At 42.6% G+C, this 26,954-nt stretch overlaps 1 protein-coding gene across 1 annotated transcript in view; it reads left to right on the forward strand.

Moving 5' to 3' along the window:
* The window catches only part of FSTL4 (follistatin like 4), a gene marked incomplete at both ends in the record, with an annotated part of 237,664 nt that overhangs the window by 112,884 nt on the left and 97,826 nt on the right, over nucleotides 1–26,954 (forward strand). The window contains 2 exon segments of the mRNA XM_082323870.1: nucleotides 15,499–15,689; nucleotides 19,247–19,367. Of these exon segments, the coding sequence (XP_082179996.1) occupies nucleotides 15,499–15,689; nucleotides 19,247–19,367 (312 nt within the window).

A 26,954-nucleotide genomic window follows, 5' to 3' on the forward strand; every position in this document is an offset into this window, starting at 1 on the left:
GCGGGGCACCAAGGGCGATGCCCTGTGCTGTCTCCATCCTCTTCAGCATGGCCATAATTTGGGGGGTTCAGTTGCAGCCAAGGCAGAAACAGGCAGTGTGTGGGTTTGCCATGGGAGAGGCAATGCTCGTGCAAATGAGATGGAAATTTGGGGAGCCCCTTTCTTTATGGGGGGTCTACAGGGAGCCTGTTTAGGCAGAGCACAAGCTGAAGCTTTGCAGGATGGGGACAGAAGTGCTGGTACCAACATTGCTGTGCCTGGGCAGGCGGCTCCCTCAGGGCCATTGCTCCCTGCGTCCCAGCTTTTCAATTGTGCTAATTCCCTCTCGACAGAGGCTCAGTGTAGTGCTCTCGCAGATCAAAACACAGTGATTTGTCATTCGTGCTTTACCCTGGAATATCTGTCACTCTTGGTGCTGAAAATCTTCAGGAAAAACATGTTTTCATCCCCTTATTTCTGCAGTAAGAAGCTTCCCTCTGCACCTTAGTGACATATATAATGAAAAATCCCACTGTCGACAGTTCAGTGTGGGGATATTGTTATCTTGACAGGCCTCCAGCAGATCTACTCCAGAATTGGTACCCTGAACCACAGAAAGGTTATTTGCGTTGTCAGCAGCAAAGTATTTCTAGTGCTTAGATGACTGTACCATTCATCATCTATCATTATGGTGCTTAAGAGAAAAAAAAAAAAAAAATCCCATGAAGAAATAGGAGAGGAATTAATCCCTAAAATTCAGCCTGTTGCATTGGTGAGCTTTTATTTATTCATTCTGTTTCTTGATCTGCTGCATTTGCTCCTTATATGTGGATTTAAAGTAGAACTACAAATCTAATTGTTTCTGTTGTCGGGGCTCTGATGGGAGAGGGCAGGAGGAGCGGCGTGGGTTTGTGTTGTAAACGGTAACGTAATGCTGCAGCTGCCTTGGTACGGGCAGGACAAGGTGTACTTGAAGGTGTAGCTGGGTTGAATGTTGTGGTCGGTTGGCCGAGTTGGTGCAGTAGGAATCAGAGTCCTCATTTGCACTGTTTGTTGCACAGAAAGGATCTGATTTAACACTTTATGGAATCGTGACGTTCTATCATTAAGTGTCGAATTTTGACTGTCTGTCATGGGAGGCTCTGTTGATCTCTGGGGTGGCATATATTGTGCAGGATGATTATAATAACAAAAATCCAACTGAAGTGTTGGAAACCCTTAAAACTACTACAGTGGAACAGTTTTGACCTCATCAAATTCTGGAGGAGTGGACTCTCACTCATACATGTGCATATTGTAAATGTTTCCCTCTAATCTGTTGTTGCTGGGCCAATGTAAGTTTTCTGTGTGAAGTTTTTTTACTCCTTTTTAATTACTTTTTTTTACATTGGAAGTACTTTCTCCCTCCTCATGCATGTTTTCTTCTTTAGAAGTTAACATTTTATAATTACAGTAATGCTCTTTAGGGTGTATATTACCATCTACTAATGAGATGCCTGAGAGGTCTCCTAATGACATCTGAACAACAGTCACAGCACATCATTACTAGACCATTACACACATCCTTAACAATAATAAATACTCCTTACTGTAATCGTATTGTCCTTTAGTGCTTAGCAAGAGGATCTCGGAGACTTCACAGTTCAAGTGCAAGGTGGGGAAGTGCCTAAAATCAGCAGTGGTTTTGTGGTGGGTTTCTCTGAATGTCTTTGATTATGAGGATGTGGAAGGACACACGGTCTGGGGAGAATTACAGTGTTTTCTTGTTGCAGTTGGATTGAAAATGTCACAAGAACTCGTTACCAGCATGTGTGCATATCCTCTGCTCTCCCTGTATGCAGGGGCAGTTGTAAACATCACACACCTTCTAAGTGGAGGTATTACTGAGAGAAACAGGGTAACCGTAGGCAATGCCAGCCTCAGAATTGCTTAAAAAGTTACTGTGATAGAGGATGAAGCTGTCCCAGGGCAGATCATGCAGTGTCGTGATAGAAGCAAGAGTGTGTCCAAGAAGGCAGCAGGGAAAACCTGTTTATGCAAATACCCAAGAAAAAAAAATTAATGTTCTTGACTCCATCTATCACCAAGGATGGCGTGCAGTAGTTTTTATTGTTTATATTGCTGGCCACTTTTCTCATGTATACTTCATGGTATAGATAAGAAACCAGACAGTAAGAAGCAAAGTACCTTTACCAGGGAGTCAGATTCATGGGATGCCTAGCAGAGAGTGATGGTGAAGTGCTGCTTCTGCCAGTAGAAGCCAGTGAATTGTCTGGAAAGGGAAGTGTTTCAGAGCACAACAGGATCAGTAAAATTTACATTAGTGCCAGAGGGCTTTAATGTTTATTAAAGCTTCCAAATAATACATTTGCTATCTAGAAGTATTTGATAGATATGCCAGTCAGCCATAAAAAAGTGAGCATTGGTTACTTCCTCGAGGAATCCAGATGATTTTGATTTCTCTAATAGGAATAAGGTAGAAGACTGTAAAATGTCAAACAGCAGACTGCGTAGCATCATCAACTGAAGCAGGCATAAGAAGCAAACATGCCATTTATCTAACAAAAGCCTGTTTGTTTTGGTTAATTTAAATTACAGGATGTCTGGGTCAAAGTTGTGATGAGATTTTCCTTACAGAAAGGAGGATCACGAGTTGGCTAGAGTGAACAGGTAGCCAAGGCTTTCTGGTCACTCAGACTAATGGACCAAGACTCTTCCTCGTGTAACTACTGAAGTGAAGAGTGAGCTAAGCTAATCATCACTGTATGAAAATGAACTCTCCGGTTCCTGATGACAAGTGGGTGTGTCATAGATGTCTTCAGGTGCTTCAAATGGCCAGAATTTTTTTTTTTTTTTCCCTTCCCTGCAGACTGCTCATTAAGATTTGGCGTTAACATTAATAAAGCAGCACTCCCCAAACATTAATGGTCTGCCAGGTCTATTCCCTTCATTTAAACATAGCAATCTCAGGTGCAAAAATTAAAACTAAAGCACAGCACTAGGTGTAAACTGATGTTTACAGCAGGTGCATTGCAAAAGGTCTTACTGGCTTTGAAACAAGTCTTCCTCTTGTTTACCTGTTGATGTGTGTGTTTTAGTTTTTCTTTCGTCTCTGGCCTCCAAACCATGTGCATCAAACCAAGGATGATAGCCCTTAACTTCTTGTCCATCTCCTTTTGCTGCTTCTGTACTTGAAGCTGTAATCCTTTGCTGACAGCCACATCTGATGCTACTGTGTTTGTAGATAGAAGGGTCCCAACAGATCTGTCGAGCTGTATTTATTCTTTTTGTTTGTGTTTTGGCAGCGCTTGGAGGCTCTAACCCCATGCCAGGACCTCTCTGAAGGGGCTCATCTCAGAGCCTCTAAATGGACTGGACAGACACGGGACAGGGAGAAGTCCGGATTAGCGCAGACTGCTCCCCAACGCCACTAAAATCCCCCTGCAGTCCTGCAGCTCCCCCCTAAATAGTCCTTTTGTCCATCACAACAAAACCACGCCTATCAGAGCCTTTCTGCCATCACTGGTGGTCCAAAGGATTCACCCCATAGAAAGAATCCTCTCTCAGCCAGCCATCCTTACAGCAAAAGCATGAGGAAATATGTAGAATAAATATAATTAGTTAGTTGTACAGTGCTGTACAGGCTCATGTGCAGCTTGTCCGTGCAGGGACCTGCAGTGCCACGTCACACTGCCGTGTGCAGCTCAGAGGCACCATGCAGGGGAGCACCAGGCCACTGGGATGGAGGATTCGACCCCAGACAGCACGGATCGCGTGAGTGGAGATGTCAGTCCTGTGCAGTAGGATTGCCTTAAACTAAATACCTTTGGTTTGTTGAAGCAATGAAATAGAAATCAGTCTGGATTTATGCAGAACACCCTGCTATTTTCTGGAGCTCTGCTCAACCTTTACCATCCAGGAGTATGGCTTTTCATAGAAAGGTATTTTTACCTTTTTGTTGTTTCTTTGTGTTGGTTTGTACTTTTTTTTTTCATATTTGAAAGTGTAATATTATGAAAGATCCCTTCTGGGCCAGACTGAGCACAACAAAGTCCCAGGTTCCCGCGGGAGGAAAAGCAGTGGTGTCTTTCCTGAGGACACAGTCTAGATGATGGTGCCTTTCTGAGAAATCACTTGCGTTCAGGAAGCAAACAGCTACCTCAATATCCCATGACAAGTTTGTTGAGCTGCTTTTTTTTCACATTGCTTGGCTATTTGCCTGCTCTCCAGCCCCTTCATGTTGGGCGAGTGGCCCCGAGAGAAGAGCAGGAAAAAGGAGCATTTTGGGACTCCAGTTGCGTCTGGACCCGTGGAAGCTGAGCAAAGCACCTTGCTGCACTCCCTCTGAAGTGCTGCTGATGGATCCACCCTCAGTATCTTGGAATTTGCTATTTTGAGTCTTGCTGTCACCTCTCTGCGTTTCATATTCCCCAAGGCAGCTGGCAGCCATGCACAATTTGATCCTCTAAGCCCGTGCTCTTCAAAGGCATGTACAACATACCCACTTAATTATCCTCAGAAGTGCTGACTGGTCTGCTCCCCATCTATGCCAGCCCTTGCCTTCCTGGTTCTGCTTCCGTGCCAAATCCAGCCCCTCAGACCTGACGTGCAGCTCCCTCCCTGTGTGTGTGTAGGTCCCTCCTGGGGGCGGCATCCCCAGCACCCACCTGCAATCTGCCCAGACATGTGTCTTGACTTATTTTCTTCTTTTTCTTAACTTTTACAAAAGCCTCAGTCTTCCCTGGCTATTTCAATGCAGTGTTTCTCAATAATTGAATCAATTCATTACGCTGTGAATTTGTTTTGGGTTGGGATCTTAAGTAATTAGACATTCTTTAAGCTCATTTTGCTGTCGCTGTTAAAAACAGCTGTGTATGGCACATTTTCCTCTCCCGGTCCCCGCCCCCCCGTCTGCAACTTAGGATGCAGCATCGCTAATTTAGCTTAATAGTTTTTACAAAGAGAAACACTGCAATCTGAAGACAAAATGCAATTTGGAGAGAGTACACAACAGGCGCATAGAGTTGAGTGCATGAGTGTGCGTGCGTGTAAGATTGTGTCTCTGTGCGGAGTGATAGATTTATAGCAGAGCGAGCTGTGTTGTGAATAAAATGAATCATTAGACATAGCCAGTTTTCTGTTTATGAATCACACATAATTCACTCGTGACTTCTATTACTATATTTGCACTCACCGAATATTTTGGATGAGCAATGTAGGGGTTACTTATGAGTTGTTTGCCTTGGCTGCATGGTGTTCCTTCTTCATGTATTTTGCTGTTCACGGCATCATTTCTTTTCTCCGATTTGACAAACATTTTTAATTTTTTAACAGGAAAATAACAGCTAATACTCAGTAGGCGGTGAATAATAAAAACAGCAGTAGGAATAGCCTTGTTTGCTTATAGTATCACATAGAAAACTTCCCCAGCCAAGACATTGCTGTTAGTTACATCTTTGTGCTAAATAGTGTTTGGGAACGCTGTCTGAGTGCATCTTTGGGAGTGACGTCCTTGTGGGATGAGAACAATTGTTCACCATCATCTTCTAGAAATCCCTGGTTTGGGAATGGGCTCGAGCTCTCTGTGGGTGGTGGAGCATCACCTCGTAGTACCGTGAAGGGTCTGAGCCAGCTCAGGTGGTGGGCACTTAATTGTGGTGGAGCCGCCCATTGCTAACTAGAAGCTGAAGGTTCTTGCGAACGTGGCCACGGTTGTTTTGGTGCCCGCTGTGGGATGATAAAATTCCCAGAAAAGAGAAAATAGAGTCATTCAGAACGTGAGCGGCCTTAGTGAGAGCTGCTGTATCCCACAGCTCGTTGGAGAGGACAGGTAAGGCGTGAGCTGAGCCCAACATCAGTGCAAACCTGGGAAGATGACTTATGGGATGTAAGACTTATGGTTTGGTGTACCAGATAAATGCATAACAAAATTCAGTAGATGGAAATTGAAGCTAAACAAATTAAAAATAAAATATGTTTGCCCACTGAGACTAAGTAATCATTTGAAAAATTATTCTTATGTGCTTAAATCAGGGCTGGAAGCTGTCCTAGGAGGTGTGCTATAGAGCAAACAAATTATGGAGCTGCTGCAGGGAAGATCTCATTGAATTTGGTGCTTGTGTAATGGAGGAGGTCAGAGTGTGCGTATGATCCCTTCTGGCTTTAAGAATCTATAAATCTGTGGCACGCTGCCTAGGTGGTGATAGGCACTTGATAAATTACATTTATTGCACGCTTTCCCACCTGCAAGCTTCCTCCTGCCTCCCTTCCTTGAGGCTGCTCCTAATGTCTCCTGCCTGTACCACTGCCTGCTCCCTCCCGGGAAGGACACAAATCCAGAACTTGCTTTCGGACTTGGTAAACCAAGCTGTAATTCTTGGGCTTCCCGAGAAAGGCTGCAAATCCATCCGTCTCTTTTCCTGTGCATTTGAGGCTAAGGCATGTGATTCATTTAGGTTTATGCACTTTGGAAGGTAATTGTGTAAGGTAGGAATAGAGTTTTTGTTTCTAGAACGAGGAATTTATATTCTGGTACTGTAAGTTTTTAATATATTTTAAAAGCTCGCAGAGTAATAGATGGGTGCTTTTTCTTGTAATAAAATGAAATATTGAAATAAATATACGCTGAGGCAAATTTAAACTCTTCCAGGTTGTAAATGTCTATTGTTTAATAGTATCTACTTTGTAGTATATATTCCATTCCATTTCTGTGATATATTTGGTGAGCTCCCAGTTGCTGCTAAATTATATATGGATATCTGATAAATGTACATCTTATTAACTGAAACATATCCCTAAGATAAGCAAGTTAGTTTGGTCTTTTATTGTTAATTGAATTTTTTCAGCAGTAGCAGCTGAAGGATTGCTAATGTTCATGAATTTGCATGATGTTAAACATCTGCTCCTCATAGCAGGAACTTCACCAGAGTTTCACTTAACTTGTAAATTCAAATCAGGAAAAAAATAGGTACTCAGCCTTTGAGGGGTTTAGCCGTGTGTAAAGTAGGCAGGCAGGTAGCACTGCGGTGGGAGCACGAAGCGATTAGCCAGCTTTGCGTAAATGTCGCGTCTACGGCACATGGCTTCCTCTGTGCACAGTGACGGTAAAGATCAGGGGCTTCGGAGGCAGCAGGATGTTCCTCGCGTTATTAGCAGATGTTACAGAAACATTACAGTGCGGTTACCTGCAGTGTAATTGCTGCAAAGCACTGCCTGGTATTTTATAGGAAGCTTTCTCTGAGCAATCAAAAGTCAAATGGTTGATATCATGACTTCTTATAGATAAAGATTTGGGTTAGTTTTTCTTCATCCTAAATTGGTTTGCTCGGACCTAGTACTTATAACCTATAAAAATCAGAGCAGGGGAAATTGCAAGAATTGCAAGAAATCTCTGAATTTCACAACGCTTTCTCAATATTCTCCTCTCCTGTACTGCAGAAAGCTGCTATGCTGGCTCAGAGGAGTCTGTTCGTGCAACTTGTTGAGAAAAGCAGTTGTTTCCTTCTTCTTTCCAACCACACAGGAAAAGTAGGAGGAAAGTCCATCCAATCTCTCCGTTCATGTGCAGAAAAGAGCAATTAAAGGCAGAGGAAGATAGATAGAAAGAGACAGATAGAAAATTTGCATGGAGGAATGGGGATTTGCAGTGAGACCCCTGAAGAACTGAAGTCATCTTTAATTTTCCTGTCCCTGTGTAAACCTGCTCTGTCAAGTCAAACGGGCCACAAGGCCACGGATTATTGCTGTAAAGAGTTCACATAATCGTCTCACTCAGATTCAGCAGGCTGATGTTTTGGGACAACGTTTTCGCAGTTTAGGCATGCCAGCACTTTCATTTTGTATGCATGAAAATGGGCTGTTGCTGATAGGCAATTTAGCCGTAAATGGCACGAGAATTAAGGAGCCACGCTCATAAATAAATTTGTATCCCCTAACATTTTAGTTTAGTCCTTTTCTGATGCTTCTAACAATACTAGATAAAGCCTGAGTAAAGCATATGAAAGGATGGGCTGTTTGAAAACAAAACCTTTCTCAAATCCCTTTAATTTTGTCTAGAAATGTTATTTTCGGTAACCACATGTTTTTTGCCCCATGGATACAGATGAGAAAACAAAGCTTAGCGCTCCCATCTCCTGCACTGAATTTCTTCCTGGAGCTAGAAAACTGCCATAGGAACAGCCAAAAATAGCCAGCACGGTCTAAGAGGAACTGTCAAATAAAATGACACCCCCGGTGCCTCCTGCCTTAGAAATGACACTCTTCGGCCTGCTCCAAACAGCTCTTTATTACCACATTTGGTGGTGGCGAAGGGTTGCCTTGAAAATTAGTGCCATTGGAGTTCTCCTTCAGTGACGGTTTATTTGTACTGGGTTATTTTACTCCCCCGTGGCGGCAGTGAGCAGGAGCACGGCCCTGCTGTTGCGGGCAGATTTCTGGCAGGTGATGGTGTGGGATCCGGGGAGCCAGATGGGGCTGGCAGCTCCGCATGGGATGCCCAGTGGTGATGTCCTAACTCACCTGCAGTGATAGCACACCCAGTCTAGTCCTGGGTTGGGATTGTTGGGATTAGCAGCACAACTGCAGATTTTTCAAGGGCTGAAGCCCAGACCTGAGTGCATGTGGGCTGCCATGGGTAGCTGCGTCCAGGCGTGCGGAGATGCCATCCAGCGGAACCTCCTCCAGAGTTTTTGGAGGGTCATAAGAAGTTTGAATCTCTGTATGCACCTTCTTGTGCGTATAATCACATACTCTTATACTTAGGCTGGATGCTAATGGCCGCACAGCTTTTGCCACGGATTTTATGAAGAGCTGCTGGTGCCACCTGCCATTTGTGCAGCCTCTGTAGTTGTGCTGAAAAATAGCTCGGTAACCAGTGGGGCTCAAATCCTCTAAAGACTTCTGTACGTGTTTAGGTTCACACCTACTGTCAGGTTAGCTGTACACCAAGGACTTTGAGATTGGTGCTCTGTAAGTGTTATCAGATCATTTTTGATATTTGAAGAAGTACTGACATTTCTAGTAATCATTGCATTGTAAGGCACCTTGCACAATAATATTTTACAGGGAGATTAGTTTACCCATCAAAGCAAGCTCTGCACTTCCTCACTTTATTCTTATTTTATGTTAACTGCATTCCTTTGAAGGACACTTAATCCCCAGGCTTGCTGTTTCTCCGTTATCTGCTTTGACTCAGAAGTGGGTTGAAGATTGCTCAGGGATCCCACTGTAAAAACCTGCTACAATTTACAGAAACCAGGAATAAAATTCTTAAAGAGGGCAATTATTGAGGGAACTGGATTAATGATCTGTCATCACAATTTAGCCACATTCACCACTGACCTTTCACAGAGAGGATGCTCTTGATAAATGTAGTTCATTACCGAGTTCTGACATGAAAACAGAATGGCACTCTGTGTTTCTTGGCAGGCTGATCAATATTTTATCTGCCAAAGCATGCAGAAGTGCTAAACAGAATGAATTACGTAGCGGCTGCAAAACAGAGCAAGAAACAGCATTGCTCGGAGTGAGCAGAGCATGTAAATGTGACAGTTATTGGCCACACTTTAGCAATCAGACCTCAATACGCTGGATTTTTCTTTTACTTTTCTTCTGTCTTATTGTTTTTCTTTGCCTGTCTGTCTGGGGTTTGTTTGTTTGGTTGGTTTTAATTCAAACAGTGCCAGGCTTCACTGGTTTTGAAAATGCTGTAAATGGATAAAAAGGGCTTGTTTCTTCAGAGATTTCCCCCGACATGGAGGGGGGAATCGTGGGCTTCCCTGGCCAGGGGTGTTGCAGCGCGGTTCCTTGCTTTCAGCTCCATCCTACATCACACGACTGTGGCCGCTGCAGGAGTAGGGCTTGGGGATGGAGAGCCACTGCAGGCTGCTGCTGGGGGATGTATTTAATGGTCTGTTTCTACAAAAAAAATTGCCAGAAATCCCTGTCTTTTGAGTGTGACAAGTATATTAAAGTTTTACCCAACGAGCACAGGAGGGAGCTGCACCTTGTGTGAATTTTGTTTGAAAGTCACCAGTGTTTTCTTCTTAGGGCTACAAAGTGGGATGTAGAGCTCACAGGAGGGATACAGGCTGACCTCCAGCAGTGGGATGCGAACAAAGACATCTCTGCCCAGAGCTTCCTACAGTGGGACAAAAACCATGCAGCTTTTCCTGGGGAAGGCTTGTGTTTGTTGTACAAAGCACTGCTGTTAAATTAGGTTTGTGTTCAGAAAGTAGAGTGGCCATCAGTAGAAGTGATACAGTCTCTCCTGAAATGGTGAAGGTGGCCTTTTATTTATTTATTTTTTAATTCCTAAGCTGGAATCCAAACATAGTGGTATTATGTGTTGTAATTAAAGTTCTTGTAAAAAAAAAAAAAAAAAACAAAAAAAAAAAAAACCAAAACAAAACCAAAACCCTGTGTTAGATGATCAGCATTTTAGTTTTGATGTCAGATGCCTACGGTATGCTCTTATCTCTCCTCTTCTCCTGAAGTCAGCATAATAGATCATACTAGGGTCATGGTTAAAGATGGAAAAGGAATATGTGTGACTTTTTTTTCTAATCAGCCCTTGTATAAAGTAGTGGGGAAAGACGATCAAGTAAGTGGAGAACTAGTTTAGGGCATGGAATACAGAATAGCAGTTTTAGCTCATCCCAAATCTATGTCTTTGGCTCTTTGTGTCTTGGTTCTCCAGCTCTGTGGTAGGAATGGTGCCCTGAGCCCATCAGTAGGCAGTGCGGACAGGGGATCAGCTGGCAGTAGGACAAACAGGCACTTAAATCACACATGGTGGCATTTCTAGTGTTCAAAAAAGGGAAGGAAAGAAGTCCTTCGAAACCCATCTCAGAAGAGCGGTGGCAGTCACCTCCCAGCGTGCAGGCTGGGAGACCCAGCTCCAAACAAGCCACCTCTGGAAATACAAAACTTATCTGAGCTGGTTGCAATTGCGAACAGAATCCAAGTGTCCGGGAAGCGCTAACAAGGAAGCCAAGCTGAGAGACATCCATTAATGAGACCTACCAATGAGAGCAGTCTGAGGTGAGATAAACTGCTAATGATGAGCTCATGTTGCAAAGGAAACTGCTGGGGGCACTTAGCAAAGCGGAGACAAGAATGGGGATAAGCGAGAGGGCATACAGATGGTTTTTCTGTGATTCTTTTTGTTTAACAGCTATGGTTGTAATACCTGGAAGAACAGCAAGCATGCAAAAGGCAGCAGAGCTGCCAGAAACCTAAAGAGACAGTATTTAGTAGATAAAGCTGGTGGTTCCTAGGCACAATGTAAGAAGATTACAAGTGTCATCGACAGCAGGAGATGGGCGGGTGGGAGGTAGAGAACATACAGAGCTGTCCTTTGCAAGACCTATACAACAGCTTCAAAGAATGACTGTTAGCAGTCTCCATAGGGAAGATAGGTTAAAAGATGAAAGAATAATGTCTAGTAAAGGAGGGGAAGGATCTTTACTACAGGAGAGCCTAGCTGTCCTTGGCCTTGGCTTGCCAAATGATTAAAGCTGCCTGAATGTGTCTCCTCCCTTCCATGGCAGAGGAGCAGGCAATGTCTTTTATAGGGTGCCTCCGGCATCCACATCTGGTCACTGCAGTGCCTTCAAGTTGTGTTTGAAATAGCATTATGTCCAGGTCACACAGCAAAGCATCAGCTCAAACATCCCAAGCATGGATGATTTTGGAACTAACACTGGCCAGACTTAGTATAGTAAGTCATAGTTTAAGGTCAAACAGTGTTTCCTTTGTCCTGGAGTGATTTTCCCCCTGTTTTTCCACTACAGTGAGATTAAATATATAAACTATACATATATATTTATATGCACATATGCATATATGTATTACAGTTTCAGTACATTTTCCTATCAATCTTTTAGTTCAGCCAAAGAAGCACAAATTATTAATCTCACACCCCTGGGACAGAACTTTATTGCTTTTATTCATCACGTTGCGCATCGGGCGCTGCTGAGCAGCTATACAGTGCTGTGCTCTGAAGTGACTGCTTGGGCGTCACTACAACCCTCAGATGTCAGGGGTAAATGTTCAAAGGTGTGAGACCCGTGGAGTCTGTCAGACTCACACTGTGGAGAGATGCTGAGGGATCCGCTTCCAGCAGAGCTGAAGAGTATAGTTTTCTCCAGAGAGAAATGAAGGTGATGAAGTTTTGGAAGAATTTTAACAGGGCCCGAGAGCACCTTCTGACCTTCCGACTGTGGTGTGTGTTAACAACATGTGAAACTGGACTTATTTTTTTTTAAATAGGAGACATAATTGTCTTATTGCCGGTTTTCTTTGCTGTGTACGCAGTGGAATGGCATTGTCCTGCCACGTAGCATGGGGCTCTGCTGGGTGGATGGTCCCTGATCCTGGACACAGCAGTAGTGTGGTGGGGGGGAAAAGTACTGTGAGTGAGTTTATAGCACGATTTGGGGATTGCTGCCAGAGGCTGTCACTAGCTCTGTCCTTCTGTGGTTTCCTTTATTTTACTCTTCACGCCCATCACATTTGCCTGGAGGCTGCAGCATGGCTGTGACCCTCTGAAAGTCCCAAAATGGGCACACTTACCTTGGGCTGTCTTGCAGCCCAGAGGAGTGTGTACTTTTTTGAGGAAAGCAGTTTTGTGGTGGCTTTGTTTTCAGAGCATGGGAAAATCAAGGAGAGTTGTAATGCAGCGAAAGGAGATCGCCGTCTCCTGGCTCACACCATGCAACACAGTCGAGAGCCTGGGTGCGTCACCAGTGGGTGACGTGGTCAGGTCCCACAGGTGCAGGAATAGAGATGCAATGTTTGGATTCAAACATCTGCTTCTTGCACACATTGCTTATATTTTGCCATTGCATTAACACACAAGTCGTACTGGGAATTCTGTTTAAACATGCAGTTGTGCTGGGTTTTGGCTGAGGCTCCAGTGTTTGAGGAACTATCATGCCCAGTTAATTCTCTAGGCCCATGTATGGTATCAGACTGGGGCCAGGGATAGCTGTTTAGCCACAGAAGCTGTCAATGTAAGCTTAATAAAATGAGAAGGGCTGTTAGAAGAGATGAGGGGGCTTCAGAAACACTTAGGTCCTTTTCCAATTCTGCCTTTTGTGGTCAGAAAGAAGGTTAAGGTGGAGGGGAGTTAGAAGGCCAGCAAGGGGGGAGGTCTGGGAAAGCACTGCCCCAGGCAACAGTTAAGGTGTATCTGGGAAAAAAGACCCAACTGCAGAAAATAAAAGGTCTGGAGGGCATAGAGGAAGAGCTGCTTTGGCATATGCTACTGGCAGAAGTTGATAGGAGGAAGAAGGGAGAAATAAAAAGGGCTTAAAGGGAGCTGTCAGGGTGAGTAGATCTGGTGGCTGCAGTGCACACGCTGACCCAGGCACGGGGTGGTCGCCACCACGGGGAGGACTGTGTAAGTGGGTCAGCCCACCCGGGTGTCACCTCATGGCTTGCCTGTAGCTGTGCTTGTGCTCACAAATGGAAACCACAAAGCAGGAACGGAGGTGGAAGCAAATTAAATAGATTTCCCTGTCTTCATTAGCCTTAGATACATCTCTGGGATTAAGATTTGACTGAAGAGAGAAGAAACCTCTAGCTCAGAAAAAACTATTATTGCAGTAGGTAAAACGGTATTTACAACAGGATTGCAAAATTGCTTGATTACACTGGATACGGCAATCAATTTTTCACTTAAATAAGCACGTGATTAGAAGAAAGAAATTTCTTCATACTGCCTTCACAATAGCCATCAAATGATATGGCTGGGGGAAAAAAAAAGGCAGAAATAATAAACAAGGCTAATAGTAGCTGAGTAGCCTCATTTTTCCATAAAATGAGACTGATTCCATGTGGGACCAAGAGCTCTTTGGAGGTTGTTTAGAGAAGGAAAGATTTTGTAGCTGCTTAGTATCCCTGAGCAGTGAGAAACTCTCAAAACTAGAAGGGTCTGAGTTCAGGGTGGAAAATAAGCCTTGTCTTGCAGTTGTTGCTCGTGTAGCAGTAGGGCACTGACCTGACTGGTGAACGCATGTCCAGCCTCTGTGTCCTCTCTTGCCTCAAGTCATGGTGCTTTTGAAGTTGTGAGCACAGTATGAAGAGTGAAAAAAAATCTTGACAGTAGATGGATTTGCTATTATAGAAATGCCTCCCACCTGGAATTTTAATTGGGTTTCGGTTGGAGTGGGACCAGAGGACCAAAAATGGTACATCTCAGCAAGAAAAGGACAGGAACAGTAGTTGTCAGTATGCCAGAGTCTTCTGTTATTTTTCAGAGGAATAATGTTTGGAGTCTTTGGGGAGCTGATCTACAAGGGAGATCTACAAGTCCCTTAAACTGAGGTGAGACCAGGTGCCCTCAGATTTAATCCCACGGGGTCAGTGATGGGACTTAAAATAAAAAAGTTGTTTTAAAACCATCATTATAGAGAATAAGGGCATCTACGTTATAGAGAAAAAGACATCTAACAGGAACAGCTGAATGTGTTGGTACTGTTGGTGGGTGATGGTTGATGCCCACACAGTGTGGGACAGCTGGAGCATGAGGGTGCTCCAGGGTCCACTCCAAGGCAGAGTCAGCAGGGGTCCTGCAAGGCACCAGCCGCTGTGGTCTACACTAGAGCAAACAGATTTGCACAAAAAAAGACAGTTGCCATTCTTCATTCTACCAAGCTCTGCCAGACAGCAGTTGAGCAGAAAAGGACCATAACATCTTATACCACTCTGGGCATGTGGGTATCTTTCTCCTCTAAGAGGATGCCCTTAAATCAGAGCAAGGTGTTGCTCAGAGAAGAACCATGGAAGAGAGGGCTGCTGCAAGCACAGCAGGAGCTTTTGGGGTCATGAAGGTTCAATCTGATTCCTCCAGCCAAGCTGGTGTCACTTCAGAGCAGGTGGCTTGAGGGCTTTTCCATGATAACCACCATTTTCCCTGGTCAGGGGCTGAGGAAGTATTTACTTCAGTCTGCAGCGGGGTGATGTGCGCAGGCACCAGTGACACCCCAGCCGCAGGGGCTCCCTGCAGCCCCGCGCTCCTCACTGTCCTCCCTCTGGCCATCTTACCACCTTGGGATGCCTTTAAGGATTCCTTAAGATCAGCCCTATGTTTGGCACGGGGTGACACTCAGGGGTGCCATTTATTTGTGTTTGTGGCACTTTCTAAACATCAGCTTCTGCAGGTTTATTTTTTACTTTATAATCACAGGATAGACAAATTTATTTTATCTTTACAAAAACGTAGAGCCAATTTAATATGGGTGGGGATTACAGAGCTGAGTGTGGAAGTCTGTAACTGAAGCCCTATAATCTGGAAGGTATCATGCTGGAGAGCATCCTTGACAGCAGGATTTAGAAAAACTGCCAGCTATTACAAAAGGTAACAACTGCAGGAGCTCCTCAAGCACAGAGCTGAGTTGTGCTATATATGCAGACAGCCTGTCTTCAACTGTGCCTTATTTTTCCCTTTAGTAGCTGAGTCCTTTAAAAAGATCAAGGCGAATGTACATGGTCTGGTAATGCGGTCTTATCTTTTAGGTGACACCTGTACAATGGCAGACTACAGCCGGCTCAAAAACATCCTCCTGGACCTGCAGGCTCATCGGCAGAGCCCACTGAGCAACCCGGCCGAGGACAGAGTATCCCAGAAGCGCTTCTTAGTTGAAGATATGTTTAAGCACTTGGATATAAACAGTGATGGGCATCTCAGCAGCTCTGAACTGGCTCAGGTGGGTTTATCGTTCAACGAAAATGGAATTATGAAGCGGATTGCATTTTTCATTCAAAGTGTGAATTGAATGTAATGCGGCAGCACTCTTGTGAGAACAGTCGTTTGTAACTGTCCGGCTGGCAGCAGGTAAAGGAGGAAAATCTACTGCAGCATGCGAGTCTCTCTGCATCTCTAGGGTGACGGTGTTGTCTCCAACATTTGAAGCTCCTCTACAAACAAAATCATGGCAGCTTTCCAGCTCCATCCATGCTCCTGAAAATAGATACTAATCCTCACTGCTAACCGTCATCTTCTTAAGTACTTCCAGCTAGTTGTCTTGGGGAGAATTAATTTGGATTTTTTAGGTGCATGTAAGTTAGGCAGAAATTTCTTAATTCTTCCTCCCTGCCTTCTGGGCAGTGTAGTAACATGACAGCAAAGTTGGAATATTTTTTAACAGGTTTATTTTCCCAAAATCCCTAGGCAGATGCTGAAACGTTGATTAGCAGAACCTAATAATGATAGAAAAGGTGAGAGCTTGAAAAAACCTGGTATTTCTAATTATGGGCATCCTGTGCTGTTGGAATTCATCTAATTGGTAAAATGAACCGAACACGCAGCCCAGGCGCTTGAGCCGATTACTCTGTGTCCTGAACTTGCTCTTCGCACGTGCAGACCTGAGAAAACAGTCCTGTAAATATGAGAAAAAGCATTATGCCAAATGTGGGAAAACGTCTTTTTTTTTTTCATTGTGTCATCCATGAGAAGAATTAGAAGCAAATGCCTTTTAAGAGCCTTTTGGAAGCCAATACCTGCCTGGGACCTGTTCCAGTTTCCAAAGCTGGCACTTCACCCTTTGCTCTGCAGGAGCGTCTCATCTGCACTCACGCTTCCCAGCGAACATGAAGTGCATTGCAGTTCCAGCGTGTAAATGCAAGCTGTGAGCAAGCAGGAGGACAGACGCAAGCTCGCTCCTCCCCGAGCTCGCTCCTGTTTGCACTGAATTTTAATCCTTCGGCTGTTGACATGATGCACGATCCTTTCTGCGCAATGCAAAGTGTCAGCATAAATTCCCTTAGATCTCAGAGCTATGAATATATACAATACCTCATCTAAATGTGATGATTTTTTTATAAAGACATGATAGGTATAAGGAAACACTTTAATCTGAATTCAAAGCCCGTTTTTGCATATTGACATCTAAGTGTCTGTTCTACTTTCCAATTTTTTTCCCCTTTTTACATGAAACTTACTCCATCAGGATACTAAAACTCAACGCACATGGAAATAAAGGTTTGGCATCCTGCAAGCTATTACCGTTAGGAAGAAACAATGACGTGCACTTTAAAGGAGCAGGATTCAGTGCTTTAAGGTCTGCCGCACAGTTACTACGGGCTTCATTTGCAGATGTGCTTGGAGCCCAGGTCCCTCTCACAAGAACAAGCATAGACCTTGGCTACTATCATTTTAATTCCTCTCTTCTCACTGTTACCAAAATTGGTAAGCGTTCTTGCACATCTAGAGTCCACTTCAATTTGGACCAGAGTAAGTTCAGCCCTCAGCTAGGAGCCCTCTCACCCAAACACCCTCCACAAAGGCTTGCCGCCAGCATTGCTGAGTTGACAGTGTGATCACCTCTCAAAAGACAAAATAATGCCAGTTAATCCAGAATATAGATAAGCCATGAATACTTCTAATCCTGAGCTGAACAGTACTGATTTTGGGCCCCTTGGTGGGAGCGTGGCTGAAGTCCCAGCCAGCCTGAGGACACGTCTGCAGGGCAACTCTGGGGCTCTCACAGCAGCAGTATTCACACTTTGTACAGCATTTCAATGCTTTATTTTTCTTGTTAGCTCTAACAAGAAGATGATTTTTGTGTGCTCTTACATGACCAGTTTATTCACCCAGTTTTCAATGGATTTTTTTTTTTTTTTTTTTTTAGGTAATGAGCAATTTTTAATTTTCCATGTTACAGTCTTAACAGAACTTTTCTTGCCTTGTTAGGTAGATTTGTGAGTGATTTGTGTTGGCTCTTTAATTTGAAGCTCTCTGCAACTTTAAAATTCCCCCAAAGATGGGAATTTCATTGCCCATGGGTAGAGGCAGCTGAAATGAACGTGGTGCAGTGGGATCTCGTTCTCTTTGGCTGCTGGATGAGCTGCTGCTGTGCATTTTCTTTGTTTTATTTAAAAGAAAAATAGTCTCTCGAGCACTATAACCTTGTCTGCAAGGAAAAACTTGAGGCAGGTAACGTGCACTGCTGCAGAAAAAAGTCATTTTTAAGACCTGACAGGGGATCTTCAGGAGACTCATTGCAGAGGGATTCACCCCAAAGGAGAAACTAGAAGCGGAGTCCCTCCAGAGAGGGCAGCCCTGCATTGGGGCAGCACCTGGCACTGGAAGATGGCGAGGATCTTTGCCCACTTGTTTGTGCTCCATGACAGAATTGTTTTGAGCAAAAAGATGGCAGCAGATGGTCCATCCCCCTCTATTTAGAGCTGCTTTGTCTCCTGGCTGCTGGCAGACCCTATCGAATAGTTTCCCTCCGGACCCAGCAGTGTGAAATGCCCGTGTAGCTTTGCAGCCGTGGGTACGCAGGGCTATTAACAACGGTGGTAATTGGAATGTTATTTCCATTTAAAAAATTAATGTATTTTGAAGTCAGATTCATAAATCTACTGGATTTGTTGCAGCTGAAGTGTTTTGTGTTGGATTTTTTTTCCGACATTAAATCAAAAGGACTAGTAAAAACTTGTCAGTCTTATGAAAAGTTAATCAATTTTCAATACAAAGGTAGACAAAGGGAAATTTCCATCTTTAGAAGATTGATCTTGGAAGTTATGGTTGATCTCACTTTTATTGAACATTTTTACTTGCTAGGTGAAGGGTCATTTTTTTAGCATTATTACTTTAAATTGCTTCAATATAATGGGCCAAGACTAGAATAGTAAATAAAAGAGTCCCTGGACTATAGCAGAAAGCTTTCCTGCCCAGAAGATGCAACATTTCAGCAGTTTTCTTCATGTTCTACAGTAAATTCAGAGAACCTAACATTTTCATTATGCTTAGGTCTGATTTTGGCTATTTGCTAACTTGGATGTACGACTTCTAAAGCTCTCTTCATTTTTCATGTAGAATGTGTGAAATGTTTGGAATACATAAGAAAACCGTCGGGGTTGGAAAAACACGTTAGTGTTGAATACGCCATCCACTCTTGCCCATTCTAGTCCTAAAAGCAAGGAATACAATTTTGCCCTCACCTACAGAGGAGAGGAAAGACAGACTTTCCTTTTTCCCTGTTGAATATGTATTTTCCAATACCTTTGCAAAGTGAAAATGCCTTTCTGTGCTGCTGGTGAAGGAAGAGGGTCCTCACCTTCACCAGTCCATGGCCCATGAATTGCTGCAGGAATGCAAGTATCAGTTGTATCTTGGTACAAAGCAAATACATAATGTTAGATACAATATATCTACATATACCTCCCCAAAGGTCATTTAATGGAAAATCTGCTGGGTGAGCCAAGACAGCCTGTAGCTTTACATGATGTTCAAGATTGCCTGTTCTCTTTGCTACAGCTAATGAAGAAGGAGGACCTGGAAGATGATTTATTGGATTGTACACTAGAAGACCTTCTCCGGTTTGACGATTACAACAACGACGGACGCTTGACCCTGCAGGAGCTCTATACAGCTTTCCGTGAGTCCCAGTGCTTTTGTCTGTCCTGGGTGTTGAAAGCATCTGAATATCTGTGATGGCAATGTTGTCTTCCCAGATGTGGTCAGCAAAGATAATCCCTTTTTGTATTTAATACCATGAAAATACTGTGGAAGGCTTGTTTCTAAAGGTTACTGTGTTCCAAAGGATAAGCACTAACTAGGAGGTTCATAAAAGTGTGTGGGCCTTATTGTTTTCTTGTGTATTTCGTTGTGCTTCTTGTTGACGGCTTCTTGTTGACGGCTTCTTGTTGACGACAATGGAGAAATGTTGGTGAACCAGCCAGGTCTTGTAGACCTCAGTTATGTGGTTTCTGAGTAACCCTGAGGAAACAGGGTTGAAACCTGTCCACGTGTCTTGTGGCAATGTAAGTTAGTTTGCTGTGGGGAAGGTGTTTTACTGAATATTCTGCCTGGAAATGATGTTTTCTGCATTTTGTTTCCGTCTTAGTAAGTGGATTATGGTGTGCAATCTCGATACGTATCTCAGTGCCATTTGCAAGGATCCTTAGATTACTTAAACAATGTGAAAAAATAAGTACTTGTGTTACCCTATTTATCTGCATAACTTTATGTTCATGCTTTAAGTTAAGCATTCTTTGAAGTCCTTCCCTGGAAAAGGCCCACGTTGTCTCCTTCACCTGGATGATAAAAAGTTTTATTGATGCCTGTCCCTTTGGGATACTAAAAAAGACAGACAGAAAATGGGGGAGGGGGGTTGCAACAATCAGGATAGTGTGCTACAGAGTACTTGTATGTACCAAAGACATTGTTAATGCTCTTTAAACAAAACTAGGATTCAGCCGTTGAACTGTTAAGTGCAGGCAAAAGGCCAATAACAAGCTGGTTACCTCTTAAGCTGGATTCTCAAATCTTTGCGTATGGTGTTTTAAAGGCAAAGTAATTTCAGTACCTCTTGATTTCACTTTCTAAACTAGGTCACCCTGATCCAGTGCCTGTTCAGTGGAAAAAGCTTGGTGTGCATGAGAGTCACCATGTGCCCCCTACCAGCACATTCCTCATTGATGCTCTTTGGCAAGCCACGATGCTAATGCAGAACCTCTATTTTTGCCAAAGATCCTGTTTTCTAAAGAGAGTGGTTTCTGTTTTCTTGACTTCTGGCTTTTCATAAAAAAAAAAAAAAAGCCAACTTTGGATAATAATGTTTAAAGTGCTTTAAAATAAGCCCCAGTTGTCACCTTGGACCTGTTTGAACAGCATATGCATTTAATTCAACAGAGCACACTCAAACCAGCAGATATACAGTAAAACATAAAACCTCATACATTAAGAAGGCCATAAAGTGAATTAACCCAGCTATAAAGGCTTGACATGCAGTTATTTGGGAGCATATTTGGATCAATGGGTTCTCAAAGTCACAGCAACTCAAAGCTAAATTCCAAGAGTCATTTGTATGAGTTTTTGGTTCAGTGAATTTTAAGTAGGCAATGAAAATAAGACAAGTACAAAATATTAGCCAATGAACAGAGATAGTAATCGATAAACTGCAAAAATGTTGTAACAAAGCCCAAGGCGTAACAATGAGTATCTATCAAAAGGATTTTGTATATGAAGAGAATTGCTCTCCATCTGAAGCTGAAAATCAGATTTAGTCTTCATTTTCAATTTTCCCGTCGTCTCCACTTTTATCAAGAGCAGTTAATGGCTCATCAGTTTTTAATTTAAAAACAAAGTTTATTGCTTGCAACTTTAGAAATTTTGGGGACTCCGTAAGCGAACTTTAGTGCTTGGGGAAAGTATATCTTTTTCCTTTATTACACAATGTAGGAAAAACATCTCAAAAATACTTCAAACACTTATCCTGAGCGCACGCTTTTGTTCACAGTCCTTTAAGTGTTTATGAAATTTGTGCTTCATTATAAGCCAGAATTTGGCTTGCAACAGTAGTTTAAAAGTACAACATCCCACACATTTTTCATATTTGTGGCCCATTAGGGTGATCCTTTTGTTGCTTGAAATTCACCCAAGCCACTCATTTTTGCATGCTGGCAGCAGGCTGCAGGGATGGCTGCTCAGCAAGCCAAGGAACATAATTACCAGAATTCAGTGACATCAGAACGTCTCAATCTAATTTATCCTCTCAAAAACTCTGTTACATCTGTTTTGGTGCACCGTGCTCTGGTATAATGTCGCAGTGTTGGAAAGGTTTGAAAATGACCTTGATAATATGCAGAGCTTTCCAATTTGTTAATATTGTGCTGCTTTAGAAGTTGCATTTCATTTTAAAGAGTCTCATGGCCTTTCTGTAACTTAGAGAGCCACAAAATGGTCTCTTTGTTTCACTCCGTGTGTGTCTTGCTTTCTCTTGACCCGTCATCTCTTTTCAAGACCTGCAGAGATTCAAAGGGCATTTTTGATCCCCATCCATGTTGATCATCTGTAAATGATGAAAAATGCATGGAGGAGAAGAATCCAATCTCTTATCTTTTTTGAAACGTGGTTTTACCAATAAGTGCTGGTTTTAATGATCATTGCTAATCATTTGCATACATGTCTAATGCACAGTTTTGGACTACGGACAGAAACAGTGGCCCTCCTACTAACCCTGTCTAATGTGTCATCTTTCTTCTGATTTTCTGAAAGTCCTTTTGTTCCTGAATCCCAAGAATACAACTTTTAGGACTTTGCTTTTGTGTATGGGGATGATTAGATATCTCTGTTAACACAGGATTAAAGTATCACTTTTCAAATCACCTGAATCATACATAAATAACATATGAAACGGATGAAATGCTCTCCTGGAAGCTCTGGTAAGAACAACTTGCAGGTATCTTCTAATTTCTCATTAATAAATTCTACTAGATAAGCAGGCTCCAGACCATGGTTTTAAAAAAAAAAAAAAAAAAAAAAAAAATCATTTTTAATACGATGATTTCGAGATTTTCACATTCCAAAAATAGAGGGAGTACTAGCAAGTATATCTGTCTGTTGTCTTTTATTTATATTGTCACAAAGATTCAATAAATGAGTAATAAATGAAAGGCTTAGTTGTCATTAGAGCTAAAGCAGAGCATGCATCTAATTAATCTGCATAGAGATAGTCTGGTGAATTGGCAAGCACATCACCCAGCTGAGTCATACTTTAAATATCCTCAGATGAGTGATTTTTGGATATAACTTCTGGAACCGTATCTGACTGGAGGTCATTAGAATTAGGCATGTCACTTTTGGCATTCCTGTTGTCTTCCCTAATGGGAAAGCAGCAGGTTGGCAGATGTGAAAGCCTAGCTGAAGAAAAAAAATGAGTGTAATCTTCTAGATCTATACTATCATCAATGTGGACAGGTCAATTTGTAATACAAATATGTCAAAGAGGGAAAACATGCATTCCATCAAAATAGCTTTATCTTGTCAACATTGTTTAGCTAATAGGTTATTAACCCTACAATAAAATCCCCTTAAATTCTAGCTCATTGCCAATTAGAGTGCTCTCCTAACCAACATCCACTTCTCACAGCTTGCTTTTGCATTTCATTACATTTTTGAAAGCACGGAAAAGACCTTTTGTAAGCATCTGTGCTACCCCACAGCAGCTCTTCCCAGTAGGCCACACTGGGTTTAGAAAGCAACTGAGGTTGCATAAAAGACCAGTATTTCACTAGGTCAGGTTAGAAATTATACCCTGAGATAATTTCCCCATCTCGATGCTGTCCTGGCTCACCGAGGTCGCCTTGTGTGCCCTGTGCTTCCCAGTGTGGCTCTTGATGGCTTCTGTATCACATGGTTTCTGCAGTGATATTTTGAGATCCTTGATGTCGTATCTGGACCAAAAAAACCCGCAAAGGCAGTTTGAAAGAAAAATACTGAGTTGTTATTTTTCAGTCCAGTTGTTATTTCCCAAGCATTTATGCATATATGTTACATGTAGAAAGAAAATTGCTGTTTCTCTAAGGTGAGAGATATGTTATCATCTGTGGATATGTTATTATCTAAAGAACACAAATAGTGTTTAGAAGGAGCACATTTCATGTAGGAATGAACGCAGAAGAGGCTGCAGGATCAATGTGCTCTTCTCTTAAACTTCCTCTTAGAATGCTGTTCATACTCTTGAAAAGGAGTTTGCTTTCTTCCGTGATTCTGTTTTAGGTCAGATTTTCCTTTTTTACCTGTCCTTAATATTTATCAAAAAAGCACGATGGAGAAATATGAAAATGGGATAGATGCGCTTGCAGTGGGAGGTCAGGGAAATGCTGGATAACAGCTGGGGAGGGTGGGTGATAGCAGCCCATGGCGTGGACCCGTGTCCTGGGGCTTTCCCAGCATTGCAGCTGGCGAGTGGGAAACCACAGAGAAGGGTGAATTTGAATGAACTGGGTGAAAAAAAGAATCGGGAGGCTGAGCTGGGCATGGGTGTTGGATAAATCACTGCTAAGGCAGAGAAGCAGCATCTCCGGTAGCTGTATTCCCTGCCAGGCAATGCAACCGTGCAATAGAGAGGAGCGAGCTGTCCATCCCTGTCCCCTCCAGGCATCCTCCAGAGGCTCATTAGAAGTGTGGAGTATAAGAGAGATTTATTTTTGAGGTGTGCATATTTCTGGTTTGCTGGAAACTGCTTTAGGACAGGGCTTTGTAACTGTCCCAAAAGCGTGGAGATTGATGCTTCCCAGGGAAAAGCTGAGCTCTACTTTGAGGAAGAGGGAACAAAACCTAAAAAGGGGCTGTTGGGTCAAGTGGGAGAGGGGGTTGTTGAGTGAGGAAGGAAGCTTTCAGAAGTGTAACTATTCTTGATAGACATCTCATCTTAAGGAAGGTGATAAATAAATTCTGTGTGAGGAAAATGAACGCTCGTATTTGGAAAAATATGTCCGTAATAGATGTACTCCATGTACACCTGGCGAGCCAGCTGTTCCAGCAGAAATTGCATCTGTAAATTCCATGTTCAGATGAAGTGTTTACTCACATCTTTACAAAGCTGTTCTCCTCAATGGCATGGCACATAGGGTTAGGTATTTGTCACTGCTACCTTCCAGCTAGATTGGTCAAACCTGGTTAATTATATTGGACAACTATATTGTGAGATAAAATGTTTTGCTTGAGGTGTTCTCTTAAGCAATGTCGTAGCAACAGTTATCCACAGGATCAAATCATGGCCCTAAAATATTGACAATTTGTGCACCATGCTCTGCCTCTTCAGCTGCAATCTCCCTGGTATGTGATTTTTCTTTCATATTGCTGCAGATATTGGTACAAACTTGGAAATAATTCATTAGCTTACCAACATTGATTTGCTTCTCCTGTGAGCTATGTGATAACTAAACTTCAAACATGTCTTAGCAAGCAGGGGAGCGCTGGCCTCTCCTTTTGGTTTGAGGCAGTGTTAGAGGTGATGTGAACTACTCAGGAAAGAAATGAGGTTTCCTTCAGTTGGCCAAAGCAACCGATTCCTGCTTGCCTTGAGGAGTGATGTGCAGCTGTGTTACTGAGGATAAAGGCAACTTACTGGGCATTTTCTGGAATGATGAATTTACTAGTGCAATCTTTAGCAATAACAAAACTAAAAATCAAGCAAAAAGCAGAAACTTAAAACTATTTAGCTGATTTCTGTAGCAAGTGCAGACTGGCTGAGCAGAGATGATGGGGAAAAGCCAACAAGCATTCAAGTCACTGCAACAGCATTTAGTAACCAGTGTTTCCACAGCCGAGCTGTGATCCTGCTCTGGGTTTTTAGGCTGTATTAGGACCGAGCTGGCAGTGTTGGTGTAGGTGGATGCAGCAGCTTAGCAAAGTGGAGATACAGAAACCAGTGCTCAGGGGCTCTCTGTGCGTGGGCTGATGCCTGTGCTCCAGCACAGGGCTGAGCTCCAGGCACATGGTTGTGGTCAGGGGTGTCTTTGATCAGCTCTCGGGATCTCCCTGCTCAATAAGTTCTGACTTTTTAGATCATCTTCAGAAGCACCTAACTCCTTGCCTCACTCATAAATGGACTGCAAGATGCCTGGCTTGAGCACTAGGAATGATCCTGTTACTCCTGAAAATGTAGTTTTTGACTGGTAGGATGCCTCAGCTGGGAATATCTAAGTGAGTTCATCCTTACTCCATTGAAAATCTTCTTGCTTTGATTTTCCTTTTTTTTCCTCCCTTGCTATCAAAGAAACACATTCTGCAAAGACGACAATTTCTTTTTCGCTCTCTTTTAAAGCTCTTCTCATTGTGAAAATCTTCAGTTCTGAGCTTCAAGTCTCAAATCTGTCACTGGGCTCCAGCAAAGTGCCCTGCATTGTTTGCAGTTCCACAAAACAGCTGTCAGAGTCAGGTTTTGGTGTGTGTTCTCAATTGTTTTGCTGCATTTTGAACAAAGTAAAAGGTATTTTCTCAGAGGAAAAAAAAACGACCAGAATTAATTTGTAGCAAGAAAGACATTTATTCTAAGCAAAAGTGCTTCAAATGTTAAAATATGGTGCCAGAGAAAAATCTAAGAATGCTCAGATCAGGAAAAAATACGTTGCATGTGGATGCATCTTTAACAGTGGAAAGAGGGACGTGGTTTTGTCTTAGGCTGAAAAAGGGAATGTTTCCATGTTGAGGTCAGAGATTAACTCATCTAACCAGGTTTGCTGTTCAGTTTTGTACTCTGCTTAGTTTATACATTTTGGCATTATGATTTGAATTAACAGAGTCTCCTGAAATAAAATTTTGGCAGAATTAATGGCAAAGGTAGACATGGTTAAAATTATTGCGATTTCATGCTTTTTGGCCAAGAATTGCTGTCCAGGTTTTTTTTTTTCAGGAAAAGGCAGAGAGAGTATCTGACACTGGTTTTGCTCTTTCTTTCTGTGCAGGTATCAGTTGCACACCGGAACTGGTGCGCTCAAGCGTGAATTGCCAAACTCTAGTAGTTTTTCAAATACCTCTCATTTCAAAAGATACCATCTGCAAAATGTCAACAGGCTTAATATGTAACAACTGAAGAAGAGAAAATGAACTAATTACAAGTTGCTATTGGAAATCTGTTGTCTACAAATTGCAAAGAAAACTCACTAGAATACAATGGACTGGTGATTTTAAAATGCTTTTCAGGGTGCATTGATTTGTTAATCTTGGTTTTAAATGCAAGAATTTGCAATGTGGAGTAGTGCTTCAGAGGTGATGTAGTACAAACCATATCAAATGTCTACACACTCTCTTGCAGGAGTAGAATATTTAAATATTTATAAGTACTTATGAGTGACTCACTGGCGCATAAAACCAGGCAAATACCGTTTCTAAAAAAATTATTTGATCCATACTGGCAATGTTCACTGAAGCTATTTCACAAACACAAATAATAGTATTTTTGGTTGCTTGCAGACACAAAATTACATTAGTGAACAGCAAATACAAATTTTGGTGAGATCATAAAATGGCTGACAGTCCTAGACATACATGTGCACCTTCAGATCACATAGGTAGAGATCTAAAAAGTATAATCTGCTTTTTTAATGAGCTGGGAGTGTGGAATTGCAGGCTTTTCTAGGGCTTCATTCTGGCTGTGCAAAAGCAGATACTATTTCTGAAAACCAGATCCAAACTTTCTGCGTTGCATTTACTTTTCTTTTTTTCAATTAAAGTC

This window comes from Platalea leucorodia, assembly GCF_965183815.1.
Source record: "Platalea leucorodia genome assembly, chromosome: 11".
Taxonomy (NCBI): Eukaryota; Metazoa; Chordata; class Aves; order Pelecaniformes; family Threskiornithidae; genus Platalea; species Platalea leucorodia.